General features: G+C 55.1%; 2 protein-coding genes and 2 long non-coding RNA genes across 5 annotated transcripts in view; 2 read left to right on the top strand and 2 right to left on the bottom strand.

Moving 5' to 3' along the window:
• LOC145534151 (uncharacterized) overlaps positions 1 to 13,886 on the top strand; it is a 270,548-nt gene extending 256,662 nt beyond the window's left edge. For both annotated transcript variants that reach the window (XR_014074277.1, XR_014074278.1), the window contains 2 exons: positions 6,546 to 6,657; positions 10,843 to 13,886. This is a non-coding gene — a long non-coding RNA (uncharacterized LOC145534151). The remainder of the gene's footprint in view (positions 1 to 6,545; positions 6,658 to 10,842) is intronic.
• LOC145534009 (uncharacterized) lies at positions 1,044 to 4,160 on the bottom strand. Its single transcript, XM_081561373.1, has 3 exons — positions 2,661 to 4,160; positions 1,949 to 2,261; positions 1,044 to 1,696 (listed from the first exon to the last, which is right to left on the bottom strand). Exons 1-3 carry the CDS (start codon positions 2,895 to 2,897, stop codon positions 1,068 to 1,070), a joined length of 1,179 nt encoding a protein of 392 aa, XP_081417499.1. The 5' UTR covers positions 2,898 to 4,160; the 3' UTR covers positions 1,044 to 1,067.
• LOC145533908 (uncharacterized) lies at positions 8,686 to 11,195 on the bottom strand. Its single transcript, XM_081561254.1, has 3 exons — positions 10,308 to 11,195; positions 9,596 to 9,908; positions 8,686 to 9,343 (listed from the first exon to the last, which is right to left on the bottom strand). Exons 1-3 carry the CDS (start codon positions 10,542 to 10,544, stop codon positions 8,715 to 8,717), a joined length of 1,179 nt encoding a protein of 392 aa, XP_081417380.1. The 5' UTR covers positions 10,545 to 11,195; the 3' UTR covers positions 8,686 to 8,714.
• A 308-nt stretch (positions 13,887 to 14,194) lies between the features above and the next one.
• LOC145534175 (uncharacterized) overlaps positions 14,195 to 15,816 on the top strand; it is a 40,366-nt gene continuing 38,744 nt past the window's right edge. The window contains exon 1 of the long non-coding RNA XR_014074310.1: positions 14,195 to 14,306. This is a non-coding gene — a long non-coding RNA (uncharacterized LOC145534175). The remainder of the gene's footprint in view (positions 14,307 to 15,816) is intronic.

The following is a 15,816-nucleotide window of genomic DNA, read 5'->3' on the forward strand; positions in this document are numbered from 1 at the left end:
GGCCAAAATGACTCCACAGCTGTTTTCCTTCCTGGGGAGGGTTCTGGCTCGAGTGGGAATGGCTCAAGTCTCCTAAGGTTCTGCAAGCCCACTGTGTGCAGATTCACGGTACACAGAGAGGAGAAGGTGGAGTCCTGCCCTGTAGGTGGTCACAGCTCACGGATGAGCCAGGCAGGCAGGCAGGCAGGGCATGAGAACACCTGAGCTGCCTTCATGAGTGAATGGTGTGGGGGCAGAGGAAGAGAAGCCGGTCTGCTCCCTCGTGTGGTGCCCCGGGCAGGTTGTCCCCAGAGGAAACCCTTACGATGGTGAGGACTATCACTGCTGTTTCCCAAGGGGTTCCGTCGGTGCGTGTCTTCCCCGGAGCGGTCAGGCCGTCTCTCAAGTACACGGGCCATGGGCATTGCCTCTCCTTGGAACTTCCCATGTGTTTCTCTTTTTTATGGAACAGTGATTTTCTAGAGGGGTTCTGGGCCACAAGGATGTTGGGTCATTTTCTAGCCTTCTGTCATGAAGAACGCTTTCCTGGGTGTTGGGGTGGTTTGTTGTTCCAGCTCCCTTTCTTGGCTTCTTTTGGGAGCTGGTGCAACAAGACGAGCTCAGCCTCTGCCTTCTGGCTGAGATGTCACCCTTGACACAGCAATGCCTGCCTGGAGATAATGATGGCAGTTGCCAAAAGGGCTTCGTTTGGCACATGGTATCTTGAAAGGACGTACACCGTCCTTTCAGATATCAAAGGCTAGTTCAAATGACATAAAAATGAGAACTCTCCAATGGAGTCTTACAGTAGTTGGAGAGTCCAAAAAACACTCCGTCAGTCATTTCACTGAGAGTCATTGATTGGGGACACCAAGAATATAGGAAGGAATGCACAAAGAAAGGATGAAATTGTGTTCAGGATCGGGGGAAGGGATGAACAGGGCGTGCTTGCCTTGAATCCAGGCTTTGTTGGGGGGGTGGGGCATAAAGATCAAACGGGTCTGAAACTACAAAGTGGTGATGGTAACACAGGATCACCAGAGTTACAGAACAGTGTTCCCAAATTGCAACAATGATGAAAAAGTTTACTAATCCCAACTTAACCAACAAAAGTACAGGAAACCATACAAAAAATAAAACATCACCAGAAAGGTGGAAACAAAGCAAATGCAAAGCAGTTCAGGGGAAAGGAACTCCATGTCCCCTGGGGGCAGACCGAGTCGCCAGCGTCCACGGTGAGCAGACGGGGATGGAGGCTGCAGAGCCGACCGCTCCCCTGGACGTGGTGTTTCCGGCAAGGGCTCTGGGTGTCTGTCCAGAGCGGGGGCTCGTTCTCCCTGCAGGGGTGGGTGAGTCATCGTGGGCGTCTGGGTGTTGCGCGGGAGCCAGGGCAGGCTCTCCCTGCCGAGGCGGTGACTCCTCCTCTGCCTCGGGTTCTCCTGCCAGAGCCCGAGCAGGTAGAGGTGCACGTGGAGGTGGAGGTTCTGGCTGAGGGGGTTGGACATCAGTGCCTGGGGCTGGGGGTCCTGCAGGCATGGAGATCCGATCTGCCCGGTGTGCTGGCCAGTACCCAGCTGGCCTGGTGTCTCTGCGAGGGCAAGTCTCGGTTCTCCATCTGCCCTCGGTGGATCCCTGGGTCCTGCACCTGGAGCCAGCACCTCTGTAGGGACAGGTCTGGGAAGCGGAGCCTGGTTCCAGTTGGAGGCCAGTGCTAGAGCTGGGGGAGAAGCAAAGTTTGCCCACAGGCCAGCCTTGGCATGTGCGTCTCCCGGGACAGAAAGCTTCCAAGAGATTCCCAAAGAATACCCAGCGTCGGATGTCTTTTGGGACTGAAGTGTGCAAGATGGGGGGCGGGGGGTGTGAGGCCAGCGCTTGCTGCAGGCCCAGCAGCAGCTTTCGGGGACTCGTCCCTGTGTAGCTCAGCACCCCCTCCCCACACACTCCCGTGCACCAGCCCCAGCGTCCTCACCTCTGTGCTCTGGCGTGCTGGGCTCCAGGTCCTCCTGCTGCCTCAGAGGCCGGGGTTCTCGGGACTCTGGGTCGGAGCCGGGTGTGCTGAGCTCCGTGGCAGCCTCAGACTGGGCCGGCGGGTGTATCCTGGGCGGTGTCTCGGCAGCAGGCCTTCCCCGCCTCCGCTTCTCCCCCGGTGGGGCTGATGCCTCCGTGGGCACGCTCACCTGGAGCCTGCACTGGGCCTCACGGGCGGGGGGGTGGTGCTCCGACCCCTCCCTCCGGGAGGTGGATGGGGTGTCCCCGTCCTCGGCCTCATCACGTGGGAAGCTCTGCAACGACAGTGACCGTCAGCCAGCCATGCTAGGAGTTTTCCGAGCTGGGCCTGGGCAGTGGAGCCGCTGCTTCTGCCTGCTCGAACTTCTCTTCCCAGAAGGGTCAGAGACGTGTGTCTGCTCAGATCCCCACCCGGGAGGAAAGAGTCCCACCTGAGGGTGTGAGGTCCGCCTGGGCGGCCGCCGCTGCCCGCACTCTCCCCATCCCGCCCAGCCTGCTCTCCCCTGGGGTGTGGACACAACTTGTCCGCAGGCTTCTGACCCCACATCCGCCTGGGCTTCCTTGAGGGAGACACACCCCAAGAAACCCGCATCCACACACACAGGCAAAGGACCCGGTGTTTCCGGGTGGCATGGGAGAGGCGGCCTGGTCCGTCCTGGGGCTCCCCGTGTTACCTTTCTGTTTCTCCGGGCAAAGGGCCAGAGGCCTCTCGGGGGTGTCCTGAGCCAACGTCGACAGGGTGCCCGCGCACACTGCCTGTGAGCACTCCTGAGGCCCCGGCCTCTGGGCAGGGGCAAACAGCAGAACATCCTGGCAGCCAGTGAACTGGCTGGGGGCTCCTCTCCGCTCTGGAGGCCTGGATACCCGGGCTGCGGGTTCTGTTGGGTTCTGTTGCCGGCAGGTGACATCATCTCCTGGGGTTCGTGCTGAGGTCCCTTCCCCAAAACTTCCCAAGGGAATCTCTGGGTTTCTGACTGCTCGACCACCCCCCTTAGGCCATGTGCAGGCACAGTGACACCCACACAGCCCAGCCCACAGCCCTGGGGAGGCCTGGGTTCAGCCAGGGCCTGAGCTCCGAGGACCCCACTGCTCTCAGACCAGGCTCCTTCTTCTCATAAGTGGTGTGGCCCTGGACAAGCATATGCCCCTCAGGGTTGCCCCAGTCTCTCCATCTGCAGAGTGGTGGTCATTCTCCCATCTGCTTCCTAGGTCTGTCGGCCTACGAGCAGCTCCATGCCTTTCCACCTGGGGCCGATATCACGTGGAGCTTGTGCGCTGAGACTTCAGAAAGAAAGATTCCATCCAGGGCTGACACAGCACAGAATGGGGCAGAACGAGGCCTGGATGCGCCGTGGTACCCAGGAAAAGGCACTCCCCCTCCTGACTGTTTTGAGACCCCGCATCCAAGTTGGAGGACCGAAAGGAAGACTCGAAGGTCTCCCTCTCTTATAGAAAAGAGTAGCCAACTTTCTGCTCCTCTGTTTCCATTGAGATTCTGTTCAAGTGTCCCAGCTCGGCTTCTGCGGGTGGCTGAGCTTCTAGTGGCTCCCTGCGTTCTTGTCTTTTCCTCTCCAAACCTTCCGTCCTTTTCCCCCTTCTGGGGTGGAAGGGCGCTGTCATTGCTTCTACCTTCGAGGCAGATTGAGGAAAAGTCTGGACCGTCGACTCCTTTCCTCTCTTTGGTTCCGTGTCTCTCTCTGGCTGTGTCCCTCTCTTTTCCTTTCTCAATTGCGTCTGTGTCTTCCTCTTTCTCTCTCGTGTGTGGATGGATGGATGCTAGGGATGCACATGTATATGATTAGATGAGGGTTATGTTTTAGGGATAGGTTAGAGGGAGAGAAAGGCTTTAGGTCGGAGTTGGTCATGGGGGAAGGGTCAAGGGTGGTGGTGGTGTTGTTTCTTGGAATCTGAGTGCTGTGCATTCTTCGTCTCTTTCCATATGAACCCCTTCTCAGATACACCACTTGCAAGGAGTCTCTCATGTTCTGTTTCCTATCTTTTGCATTTGTGAATGCTTAGCTTCTCTGTTGTGAAGAGGTTCCATTGGATGGAAACCCATGGGTGTACTTCGTGTACCTCTTTGCCTTACTTGAAGAGACCCATTTCGACCTCCGCCCAGCAAATGGCAAGGAGACTCTGATGTTAAGGAGCCTTTGACCTACGCTTCTTTCTAGCTATCTCATGACATCAGTCTTTAGGGTGAGGTTTTCCCCCTATATTGAGGTGGTATGAGATCAAAACCAATAGCGTTCTTCAGATGTAGCTGTCTGGTTTTCCCATGGACATTGATTGAAGAGGCTTTCTTGTTCCCATTTGGATATTCTCCCCTTCTGTGTCAGAGATGAGTTGACCATGGATGCTGGGGTTTGTTTCTGGACCCTCCACTTTATTCCATCGATCTGGATCTGTGTGTGTTGTTGTATTCCCAATAGCATACTGTCCTGCTGCTGCTGCTGCGGCTAAGTCACTTCAGTCGTGTCTGACTCTGCGTGACCCCATGGCCTGCAGCCTACCAGGCTCCTCCGTCCAGGACATTTTCCAGGCAAGAGTACTGGAGTGGGTCGCCATTGCCTTCTCCGATACTCTCCTGAGGATCCTAGTTTGGTCGTCTAATTTCCTTTCACACAACCTTGGATGTCCGTATCGGGGCTTTTTCGTCGGATTGTATTGACAGTTTAGGCTCTTTTCTGTCTCCGTACCCCTTTTGCAATTCTTTGTTCGGTGCGAAAATGCATTGGCATTTTGGGAGGAATAGCATCGAAGCTGTGGATTGCCTTGTGGGGCTGTGACATCATTCTCCCAATAGGAATTCTTTCAAGCCCTGAGCACAGCTTCTCTTTCCAGTGATTGGTGTGGGCTTGATCTTCCTTCTTCCATCTCTCGCCGTTTTGTGAGAACAGGTCCATCCTTCCCTTCTGGGTTAGATGGACTGGTGGGTATCACTTCAGTGAATGGCATTGTCAGTGGGGGTGATAATTCCCTTCTCGTTGGAAGACTTTGCTGTGAGTATTAGAAATGCAAGTGACTTTTCTTCCCCTTCCTCCCTGTCCATCTCTCAGAGCCACCGGGAAACAGAGGCCTCATCCACGGTCACACAGGCCTGAGGGGGTGCAACTAGACCGTTGTTTCTTCAGGCCCTCAGTGCTGGACATCATCCGGGATCCTCTGTGTGTGTCTTCCTCAGTCTGGTGTCCCTTCAGACCTTTCCCTAGTTTTCACAGGCTTGTTGTGTTGGTGTTCTTTGTCTGTTTGGAGACACATCCTTGATAAGCTTTGTGTTTCCACTCATTCGTCTCGCGATGTATGACCTGTCTTTTGCTTTTGTCATGAGGTCTTTCCCACAGTAGATATCTTTGATTTTGCAAAGTCCACTGTATTCTCTGGGTTTTTTTTTTTTGTGGACTGGCTTTTAGTTTTGTGTGTGAAGACTCAAAGCACGTGTCCGGTTTCTGCTCATTGTTCTTCGAGATTTGTGACAAGTTTTCATGGAAAGTTTGTCTAGGGATAACTGGAAGTGAACTCGGTGTAAGGTGTCAAGTCTCCATCTCCATTCCTGTCATCCCCTGCAGTTTCCAATTCCCTGTTCCTGAGTGGTTTTAGAGACCTTGTGGGGAGTTTGGTTGCATTGGAGTTTGCATTTCCACCTTGATTCGATTCACACTGTTCTGCCCTCAGGGACACTGTCAAGGGGGAGTGAGGAGCAGCCTGCACTTCCAGCAGTGACCACACGGTGGGGCGAGTGCTGCTCTCCCCTCAGGGAGCCCCAGGCCACAGGCATCCCAGTGAGGAGCCAGCTCTGTGCTCAGCTGAAAGGAGTTAGTCTCTCAGGAGCCTCTGAGCCCTTGCCTTTGGATCACCCAGGGTGGGCATTTACTGGGACAGAAAAAATTGCCCTGAATTCCATGGACGGAAGAGCCTGGCTGTGTAGAGTTCGTGAGTTGCCGCGAATCAGACACAACTGAGGACACAAAAATTCTATAGATTAAAACACTTTTTGGGGGTGGGGGGGAGTGAAAGGGGGGGATGTGGGTTTTTTTGTCTTATATAATAGCCAAGGGAAATCTAGTTTAAACCTAAATTCACATAGACGGGAAAGGTATAGCTCTCCGTCACCCTATTAAAAAAAAAAAAAAAAAACTACTAAACTTTTCTGAAAGTTTATTTAGTAGCTTCCTTGAGCACTTCATTGTGAGGCATTTTTTTTTTTTTTTCTGTGACATTGGCCTCATTAAAAAGCACGGTTTGCCTTTACTGGATAATTCTGTTCATTGGTTTCTTAGGGAACCTTGGTAATATTTGAGTTTCCTGGGGAGTATGGTCACATGACCTGGCCCTGGCCAATCGGTGCGTTCCACCTCCCTGGCCACTGTGATTGGCTCCGGGCTGGGGCAGTGCCCAATCGGGGCCCAGGGCCGGGCCTCCCGTTGGAAGCCAGGGGAAGACGAGCTGTCGTCCTGCTGGGGTAGGGGAAGGGGTGGGGCCGGGGGAGGTCAGGCTCCAGCAGTGGGAGGGGCGTGAGGCCCGCCTGCGGCAGTTGGTGACCTTCCTGCTCCCCTCAGGGCAGAGCCGCCGGCCTGAGAATGAGGGCGCTGCTGAGCCCAGGGCCTGGGATGGCCCGTTGCTGCTGTGGTCCCAGAGCTCCACCCGAGACCTGAGGGAAGCCGTCTGCCCGTGAGTCCTCTCCCGCTTGTCTGTCAGCTTGTTTGAACCATGCTGGGTTTTCTGCCCAGCTGGCTAAGGGGAGTCCCTGGAAATGCAAGGGTGTGGGTTTTGGCAGACTTCAGGGAAGACATGCCAGATGAGCCTGGGAGACTCCAGCTTAATCTGGATTCAGGAGATATCTCTTCGGGCCAGCTAGTAATTGTAGGATAAGCCTAATGAGTCTTCACAGGATGAAGAGAGTAACGTGCCAAGGTAGCAATCGATGTCCTCATTCGAGAGGATGAAGCTGGTGCTCAGAGAAGGGGGGAACTTGGCCACAGCAAGGAGGTGTGCACCCAGACAGAACCCCCAGATCCGGCCATTGGAGCTCAGGGAGGCCACTGGTGTGGCTTGTCCCTGTGGCAGGGGCCGAGGCACGCAGCCCACCCTGATTCCTGCGGGGGCCTGACTTGGGAAGTGCCATCTGGTAGCTTTGAGACTCACCAAACCAAATTGCACTGGAGAGAGGAGGGACACCTTCCTTCATCCACCCCCCACCCCCGCCGGATTCCCACATACCCTGACCCCTTTCTCCCGATTTCGGAGCCATTTCCAGAGTCCCGCTCATATGACCTCATTCGAAGTGCACTGTGGACGAGCTGCCATCTGCAGCTACTACCACAGCGGCCAAGGGCTTTAGCTCCCGACTACCTCCCTTCCTTTGGAACTTGGGGGCCCTCTACTCCCCACTTGCACACCACAGACCTTTGCTGAGGATTGTGGGGACCCTCACTCAGTTTGCAGTACGTTGTAGCCATCCCTGTCCTCTCTATACCTCCCTTGAAACTCAGCTTGTGAGCTCCTTTGGAGCAGCGTGGCCCACCTGGCTGCAACGGAAGAGACACAGCTGACAGTGAAACAACAGCTTAGATCTGAGACCCGGAAAGCTCTGTCAGAAGGGACCTCCCTCTTCACACCGTAGAGGCTGTAGGAGGCGCCAGGCTTTCGAACCAGTGCTGGGGCCAAAATGACTCCACAGCTGTTTTCCTTCCTGGGGAGGGTTCTGGCTCGAGTGGGAATGGCTCAAGTCTCCTAAGGTTCTGCAAGCCCACTGTGTGCAGATTCACGGTACACAGAGAGGAGAAGGTGGAGTCCTGCCCTGTAGGTGGTCACAGCTCACGGATGAGCCAGGCAGGCAGGCAGGCAGGGCATGAGAACACCTGAGCTGCCTTCATGAGTGAATGGTGTGGGGGCAGAGGAAGAGAAGCCGGTCTGCTCCCTCGTGTGGTGCCCCGGGCAGGTTGTCCCCAGAGGAAACCCTTACGACGGTGAGGACTATCACTGCTGTTTCCCAAGGGGTTCCGTCGGTGCGTGTCTTCCCCGGAGCGGTCAGGCCGTCTCTCAAGTACACGGGCCATGGGCATTGCCTCTCCTTGGAACTTCCCATGTGTTTCTCTTTTTTATGGAACAGTGATTTTCTAGAGGGGTTCTGGGCCACAAGGATGTTGGGTCATTTTCTAGCCTTCTGTCATGAAGAACGCTTTCCTGGGTGTTGGGGTGGTTTGTTGTTCCAGCTCCCTTTCTTGGCTTCTTTTGGGAGCTGGTGCAACAAGACGAGCTCAGCCTCTGCCTTCTGGCTGAGATGTCACCCTTGACACAGCAATGCCTGCCTGGAGATAATGATGGCAGTTGCCAAAAGGGCTTCGTTTGGCACATGGTATCTTGAAAGGACGTACACCGTCCTTTCAGATATCAAAGGCTAGTTCAAATGACATAAAAATGAGAACTCTCCAATGGAGTCTTACAGTAGTTGGAGAGTCCAAAAAACACTCCGTCAGTCATTTCACTGAGAGTCATTGATTGGGGACACCAAGAATATAGGAAGGAATGCACAAAGAAAGGATGAAATTGTGTTCAGGATCGGGGGAAGGGATGAACAGGGCGTGCTTGCCTTGAATCCAGGCTTTGTTGGGGGGGTGGGGCATAAAGATCAAACGTGTCTGAAACTACAAAGTGGTGATGGTAACACAGTATCACCAGAGTTACAGAACAGTGTTCCCAAATTGCAACAATGATGAAAAAGTTTACTAATCCCAACTTAACCAACAAAAGTACAGGAAACCATACAAAAAATAAAACATCACCAGAAAGGTGGAAACAAACCAAATGCAAAGCAGTTCAGGGGAAAGGAACTCCATGTCCCCTGGGGGCAGACCGAGTTGCCAGCGTCCACGGTGAGCAGACGGGGATGGAGGCTGCAGAGCCGACCGCTCCCCTGGACGTGGTGTTTCCGGCAAGGGCTCTGGGTGTCTGTCCAGAGCGGGGGCTCGTTCTCCCTGCAGGGGTGGGTGAGTCATCGTGGGCGTCTGGGTGTTGCGCGGGAGCCAGGGCAGGCTCTCCCTGCCGAGGCGGTGACTCCTCCTCTGCCTCGGGTTCTCCTGCCAGAGCCCGAGCAGGTAGAGGTGCACGTGGAGGTGGAGGTTCTGGCTGAGGGGGTGGGACATCAGTGCCTGGGGCTGGGGGTCCTGCAGGCATGGAGATCCGATCTGCCCGGTGTGCTGGCCAGTACCCAGCTGGCCTGGTGTCTCTGCGAGGGCAAGTCTCGGTTCTCCATCTGCCCTCGGTGGATCCCTGGGTCCTGCACCTGGAGCCAGCACCTCTGTAGGGACAGGTCTGGGAAGCGGAGCCTGGTTCCAGTTGGAGGCCAGTGCTAGAGCTGGGGGAGAAGCAAAGTTTGCCCACAGGCCAGCCTTGGCATGTGCGTCTCCCGGGACAGAAAGCTTCCAAGAGATTCCCAAAGAATACCCAGCGTCGGATGTCTTTTGGGACTGAAGTGTGCAAGATGGGGGGCGGGGGGTATGAGGCCAGCGCTTGCTGCAGGCCCAGCAGCAGCTTTCGGGGACTCGTCCCTGTGTAGCTCAGCACCCCCTCCCCACACACTCCCGTGCACCAGCCCCAGCGTCCTCACCTCTGTGCTCTGGCGTGCTGGGCTCCAGGTCCTCCTGCTGCCTCAGAGGCCGGGGTTCTCGGGACTCTGGGTCGGAGCCGGGTGTGCTGAGCTCCGTGGCAGCCTCAGACTGGGCCGCCGGGTGTATCCTGGGCGGTGTCTCGGCAGCAGGCCTTCCCCGCCTCCGCTTCTCCCCCGGTGGGGCTGATGCCTCCGTGGGCACGCTCACCTGGAGCCTGCACTGGGCCTCACGGGCGGGGGGGTGGTGCTCCGACCCCTCCCTCCGGGAGGTGGATGGGGTGTCCCCGTCCTCGGCCTCATCACGTGGGAAGCTCTGCAACGACAGTGACCGTCAGCCAGCCATGCTAGGAGTTTTCCGAGCTGGGCCTGGGCAGTGGAGCCGCTGCTTCTGCCTGCTCGAACTTCTCTTCCCAGAAGGGTCAGAGACGTGTGTCTGCTCAGATCCCCACCCGGGAGGAAAGAGTCCCACCTGAGGGTGTGAGGTCCGCCTGGGCGGCCGCCGCTGCCCGCACTCTCCCCATCCCGCCCAGCCTGCTCTCCCCTGGGGTGTGGACACAACTTGTCCGCAGGCTTCTGACCCCACATCCGCCTGGGCTTCCTTGAGGGAGACACACCCCAAGAAACCCGCATCCACACACACAGGCAAAGGACCCGGTGTTTCCGGGTGGCATGGGAGAGGCGGCCTGGTCCGTCCTGGGGCTCCCCGTGTTACCTTTCTGTTTCTCCGGGCAAAGGGCCAGAGGCCTCTCGGGGGTGTCCTGAGCCAACGTCGACAGGGTGCCCGCGCACACTGCCTGTGAGCACTCCTGAGGCCCCGGCCTCTGGGCAGGGGCAAACAGCAGAACATCCTGGCAGCCAGTGAACTGGCTGGGGGCTCCTCTCCGCTCTGGAGGCCTGGATACCCGGGCTGCGGGTTCTGTTGGGTTCTGTTGCCGGCAGGTGACATCATCTCCTGGGGTTCGTGCTGAGGTCCCTTCCCCAAAACTTCCCAAGGGAATCTCTGGGTTTCTGACTGCTCGACCACCCCCCTTAGGCCATGTGCAGGCACAGTGACACCCACACAGCCCAGCCCACAGCCCTGGGGAGGCCTGGGTTCAGCCAGGGCCTGAGCTCCGAGGACCCCACTGCTCTCAGACCAGGCTCCTTCTTCTCATAAGTGGTGTGGCCCTGGACAAGCATATGCCCCTCAGGGTTGCCCCAGTCTCTCCATCTGCAGAGTGGTGGTCATTCTCCCATCTGCTTCCTAGGTCTGTCGGCCTACGAGCAGCTCCATGCCTTTCCACCTGGGGCCGATATCACGTGGAGCTTGTGCGCTGAGACTTCAGAAAGAAAGATTCCATCCAGGGCTGACACAGCACAGAATGGGGCAGAACGAGGCCTGGATGTGCCGTGGTACCCAGGAAAAGGCACTCCCCCTCCTGACTGTTTTGAGACCCCGCATCCAAGTTGGAGGACCGAAAGGAAGACTCGAAGGTCTCCCTCTCTTATAGAAAAGAGTAGCCAACTTTCTGCTCCTCTGTTTCCATTGAGATTCTGTTCAAGTGTCCCAGCTCGGCTTCTGCGGGTGGCTGAGCTTCTAATGGCTCCCTGCGTTCTTGTCTTTTCCTCTCCAAACCTTCCGTCCTTTTCCCCCTTCTGGGGTGGAAGGGCGCTGTCATTGCTTCTACCTTCGAGGCAGATTGAGGAAAAGTCTGGACCGTCGACTCCTTTCCTCTCTTTGGTTCCGTGTCTCTCTCTGGCTGTGTCCCTCTCTTTTCCTTTCTCAGTTCCGTCTGTGTCTTCCTCTTTCTCTCTCGTGTGTGGATGGATGGATGCTAGGGATGCACATGTATATGATTAGATGAGGGTTATGTTTTAGGGATAGGTTAGAGGGAGAGAAAGGCTTTAGGTCGGAGTTGGTCATGGGGGAAGGGTCAAGGGTGGTGGTGGTGTTGTTTCTTGGAATCTGAGTGCTGTGCATTCTTCGTCTCTTTCCATATGAACCCCTTCTCAGATACACCACTTGCAAGGAGTCTCTCATGTTCTGTTTCCTATCTTTTGCATTTGTGAATGCTTAGCTTCTCTGTTGTGAAGAGGTTCCATTGGATGGAAACCCATGGGTGTACTTCGTGTACCTCTTTGCCTTACTTGAAGAGACCCATTTCGACCTCCGCCCAGCAAATGGCAAGGAGACTCTGATGTTAAGGAGCCTTTGACCTACACTTCTTTCTAGCTATCTCATGACATCAGTCTTTAGGGTGAGGTTTTCCCCCTATATTGAGGTGGTATGAGATCAAAACCAATAGCGTTCTTCAGATGTAGCTGTCTGGTTTTCCCATGGACATTGATTGAAGAGGCTTTCTTGTTCCCATTTGGATATTCTCCCCTTCTGTGTCAGAGATGAGTTGACCATGGATGCTGGGGTTTGTTTCTGGACCCTCCACTTTATTCCATCGATCTGGATCTGTGTGTGTTGTTGTATTCCCAATAGCATACTGTCCTGCTGCTGCTGCTGCGGCTAAGTCACTTCAGTCGTGTCTGACTCTGCGTGACCCCATGGCCTGCAGCCTACCAGGCTCCTCCGTCCAGGACATTTTCCAGGCAAGAGTACTGGAGTGGGTCGCCATTGCCTTCTCCGATACTCTCCTGAGGATCCTAGTTTGGTCGTCTAATTTCCTTTCACACAACCTTGGATGTCCGTATCGGGGCTTTTTCGTCGGATTGTATTGACAGTTTAGGCTCTTTTCTGTCTCCGTACCCCTTTTGCAATTCTTTGTTCGGTGCGAAAATGCATTGGCATTTTGGGAGGAATAGCATCGAAGCTGTGGATTGCCTTGTGGGGCTGTGACATCATTTTCCCAATAGGAATTCTTTCAAGCCCTGAGCACAGCTTCTCTTTCCAGTGATTGGTGTGGGCTTGATCTTCCTTCTTCCATCTCTCGCCGTTTTGTGAGAACAGGTCCATCCTTCCCTTCTGGGTTAGATGGACTGGTGGGTATCACTTCAGTGAATGGCATTGTCAGTGGGGGTGATAATTCCCTTCTCGTTGGAAGACTTTGCTGTGAGTATTAGAAATGCAAGTGACTTCTCTTCCCCTTCCTCCCTGTCCATCTCTCAGAGCCACCGGGAAACAGAGGCCTCATCCACGGTCACACAGGCCTGAGGGGGTGCAACTAGACCGTTGTTTCTTCAGGCCCTCAGTGCTGGACATCATCCGGGATCCTCTGTGTGTGTCTTCCTCAGTCTGGTGTCCCTTCAGACCTTTCCCTAGTTTTCACAGGCTTGTTGCGTTGGTGTTCTTTGTCTGTTTGGAGACACATCCTTGATAAGCTTTGTGTTTCCACTCATTCGTCTCGCGATGTATGACCTGTCTTTTGCTTTTGTCATGAGGTCTTTCCCACAGTAGATATCTTTGATTTTGCAAAGTCCACTGTATTCTCTGGGTTTTTTTTTTTTTGTGGACTGGCTTTTAGTTTTGTGTGTGAAGACTCAAAGCACGTGTCCGGTTTCTGCTCATTGTTCTTCGAGATTTGTGACAAGTTTTCATGGAAAGTTTGTCTAGGGATAACTGGAAGTGAACTCGGTGTAAGGTGTCAAGTCTCCATCTCCATTCCTGTCATCCCCTGCAGTTTCCAATTCCCTGTTCCTGAGTGGTTTTAGAGACCTTGTGGGGAGTTTGGTTGCATTGGAGTTTGCATTTCCACCTTGATTCGATTCACACTGTTCTGCCCTCAGGGACACTGTCAAGGGGGAGTGAGGAGCAGCCTGCACTTCCAGCAGTGACCACACGGTGGGGCGAGTGCTGCTCTCCCCTCAGGGAGCCCCAGGCCACAGGCATCCCAGTGAGGAGCCAGCTCTGTGCTCAGCTGAAAGGAGTTAGTCTCTCAGGAGCCTCTGAGCCCTTGCCTTTGGATCACCCAGGGTGGGCATTTACTGGGACAGAAAAAATTGCCCTGAATTCCATGGACGGAAGAGCCTGGCTGTGTAGAGTTCGTGAGTTGCCGCGAATCAGACACAACTGAGGACACAAAAATTCTATAGATTAAAACACTTTTTGGGGGTGGGGGGGAGTGAAAGGGGGGGATGTGGGTTTTTTTGTCTTATATAATAGCCAAGGGAAATCTAGTTTAAACCTAAATTCACATAGACGGGAAAGGTATAGCTCTCCGTCACCCTATTAAAAAAAAAAAAAAAAAAAACTACTAAACTTTTCTGAAAGTTTATTTAGTAGCTTCCTTGAGCAGTTCATTGTGAAGCATTTTTTTTTTTTTTCTGTGACATTGGCCTCATTAAAAAGCACGGTTTGCCTTTACTGGATAATTCTGTTCATTGGTTTCTTAGGGAACCTTGGTAATATTTGAGTTTCCTGGGGAGTATGGTCACATGACCTGGCCCTGGCCAATCGGTGCGTTCCACCTCCCTGGCCACTGTGATTGGCTCCGGGCTGGGGCAGTGCCCAATCGGGGCCCAGGGCCGGGCCTCCCGTTGGAAGCCAGGGGAAGACGAGCTGTCGTCCTGCTGGGGTAGGGGAAGGGGTGGGGCCGGGGGAGGTCAGGCTCCAGCAGTGGGAGGGGCGTGAGGCCCGCCTGCGGCAGTTGGTGACCTTCCTGCTCCCCTCAGGGCAGAGCCGCCGGACTGAGAATGAGGGCGCTGCTGAGCCCAGGGCCTGGGATGGCCCGTTGCTGCTGTGGTCCCAGAGCTCCACCCGAGACCTGAGGGAAGCCGTCTGCCCGTGAGTCCTCTCCCGCTTGTCTGTCAGCTTGTTTGAACCATGCTGGGTTTTCTGCCCAGCTGGCTAAGGGGAGTCCCTGGAAATGCAAGGGTGTGGGTTTTGGCAGACTTCAGGGAAGACATGCCAGATGAGCCTGGGAGACTCCAGCTTAATCTGGATTCAGGAGATATCTCTTCGGGCCAGCTAGTAATTGTAGGATAAGCCTAATGAGTCTTCACAGGATGAAGAGAGTAACGTGCCAAGGTAGCAATCGATGTCCTCATTCGAGAGGATGAAGCTGGTGCTCAGAGAAGGGGGGAACTTGGCCACAGCAAGGAGGTGTGCACCCAGACAGAACCACCAGATCCGGCCATTGGAGCTCAGGGAGGCCACTTGTGTGGCTTGTCCCTGTGGCAGGGGCCGAGGCACGCAGCCCACCCTGATTCCTGCGGGGGCCTGACTTGGGAAGTGCCATCTGGTAGCTTTGAGACTCACCAAACCAAATTGCACTGGAGAGAGGAGGGACACCTTCCTTCATCCACCCCCCACCCCCGCCGGATTCCCACATACCCTGACCCCTTTCTCCCGATTTCGGAGCCATTTCCAGAGTCCCGCTCATATGACCTCATTCGAAGTGCACTGTGGACGAGCTGCCATCTGCAGCTACTACCACAGCGGCCAAGGGCTTTAGCTCCCGACTACCTCCCTTCCTTTGGAACTTGGGGGCCCTCTACTCCCCACTTGCACACCACAGACCTTTTCTGAGGATTGTGGGGACCCTCACTCAGTTTGCAGTACGTTGTAGCCATCCCTGTCCTCTCTATACCTCCCTTGAAACTCAGCTTGTGAGCTCCTTTGGAGCAGCGTGGCCCACCTGGCTGCAACGGAAGAGACACAGCTGACAGTGAAACAACAGCTTAGATCTGAGACCCGGAAAGCTCTGTCAGAAGGGACCTCCCTCTTCACACCGTAGAGGCTGTAGGAGGCGCCAGGCTTTCGAACCAGTGCTGGGGCCAAAATGACTCCACAGCTGTTTTCCTTCCTGGGGAGGGTTCTGGCTCGAGTGGGAATGGCTCAAGTCTCCTAAGGTTCTGCAAGCCCACTGTGTGCAGATTCACGGTACACAGAGAGGAGAAGGTGGAGTCCTGCCCTGTAGGTGGTCACAGCTCACGGATGAGCCAGGCAGGCAGGCAGGCAGGGCATGAGAACACCTGAGCTGCCTTCATGAGTGAATGGTGTGGGGGCAGAGGAAGAGAAGCCGGTCTGCTCCCTCGTGTGGTGCCCCGGGCAGGTTGTCCCCAGAGGAAGCCCTTACGACGGTGAGGACTATCACTGCTATTTCCCAAGGGGTTCCGTCGGTGCGTGTCTTCCCCGGAGCGGTCAGGCCGTCTCTCAAGTACACGGGCCATGGGCATTGCCTCTCCTTGGAACTTCCCATGTGTTTCTCTTTTTTATGGAACAGTGATTTTCTAGAGGGGTTCTGGGCCACAAGGATGTTGGGTCATTTTCTAGCCTTCTGTCATGAAGAACG

The sequence above is a fragment of the Giraffa tippelskirchi genome, chromosome 14, assembly GCF_054371585.1.
Source record: "Giraffa tippelskirchi isolate mGirTip1 chromosome 14, T2T-mGirTip1v1.2.pri, whole genome shotgun sequence".
Lineage (NCBI taxonomy): Eukaryota > Metazoa > Chordata > Mammalia > Artiodactyla > Giraffidae > Giraffa > Giraffa tippelskirchi.

Coding starts and splice junctions, on each gene's coding strand:
- LOC145534009 (XM_081561373.1), bottom strand. CDS start 2,897: ATGATGTCACCTGCCGGCAACAGAACCCAACAGAACCCGCAGCCCGGG. Junction 2,262..2,660: donor TTGCCCGGAGAAACAGAAAG/GTAACACGGGGA, acceptor CTGTCGTTGCAG/AGCTTCCCACGTGATGAGGC. Junction 1,697..1,948: donor CAGCACGCCAGAGCACAGAG/GTGAGGACGCTG, acceptor CTTCTCCCCCAG/CTCTAGCACTGGCCTCCAAC.
- LOC145533908 (XM_081561254.1), bottom strand. CDS start 10,544: ATGATGTCACCTGCCGGCAACAGAACCCAACAGAACCCGCAGCCCGGG. Junction 9,909..10,307: donor TTGCCCGGAGAAACAGAAAG/GTAACACGGGGA, acceptor CTGTCGTTGCAG/AGCTTCCCACGTGATGAGGC. Junction 9,344..9,595: donor CAGCACGCCAGAGCACAGAG/GTGAGGACGCTG, acceptor CTTCTCCCCCAG/CTCTAGCACTGGCCTCCAAC.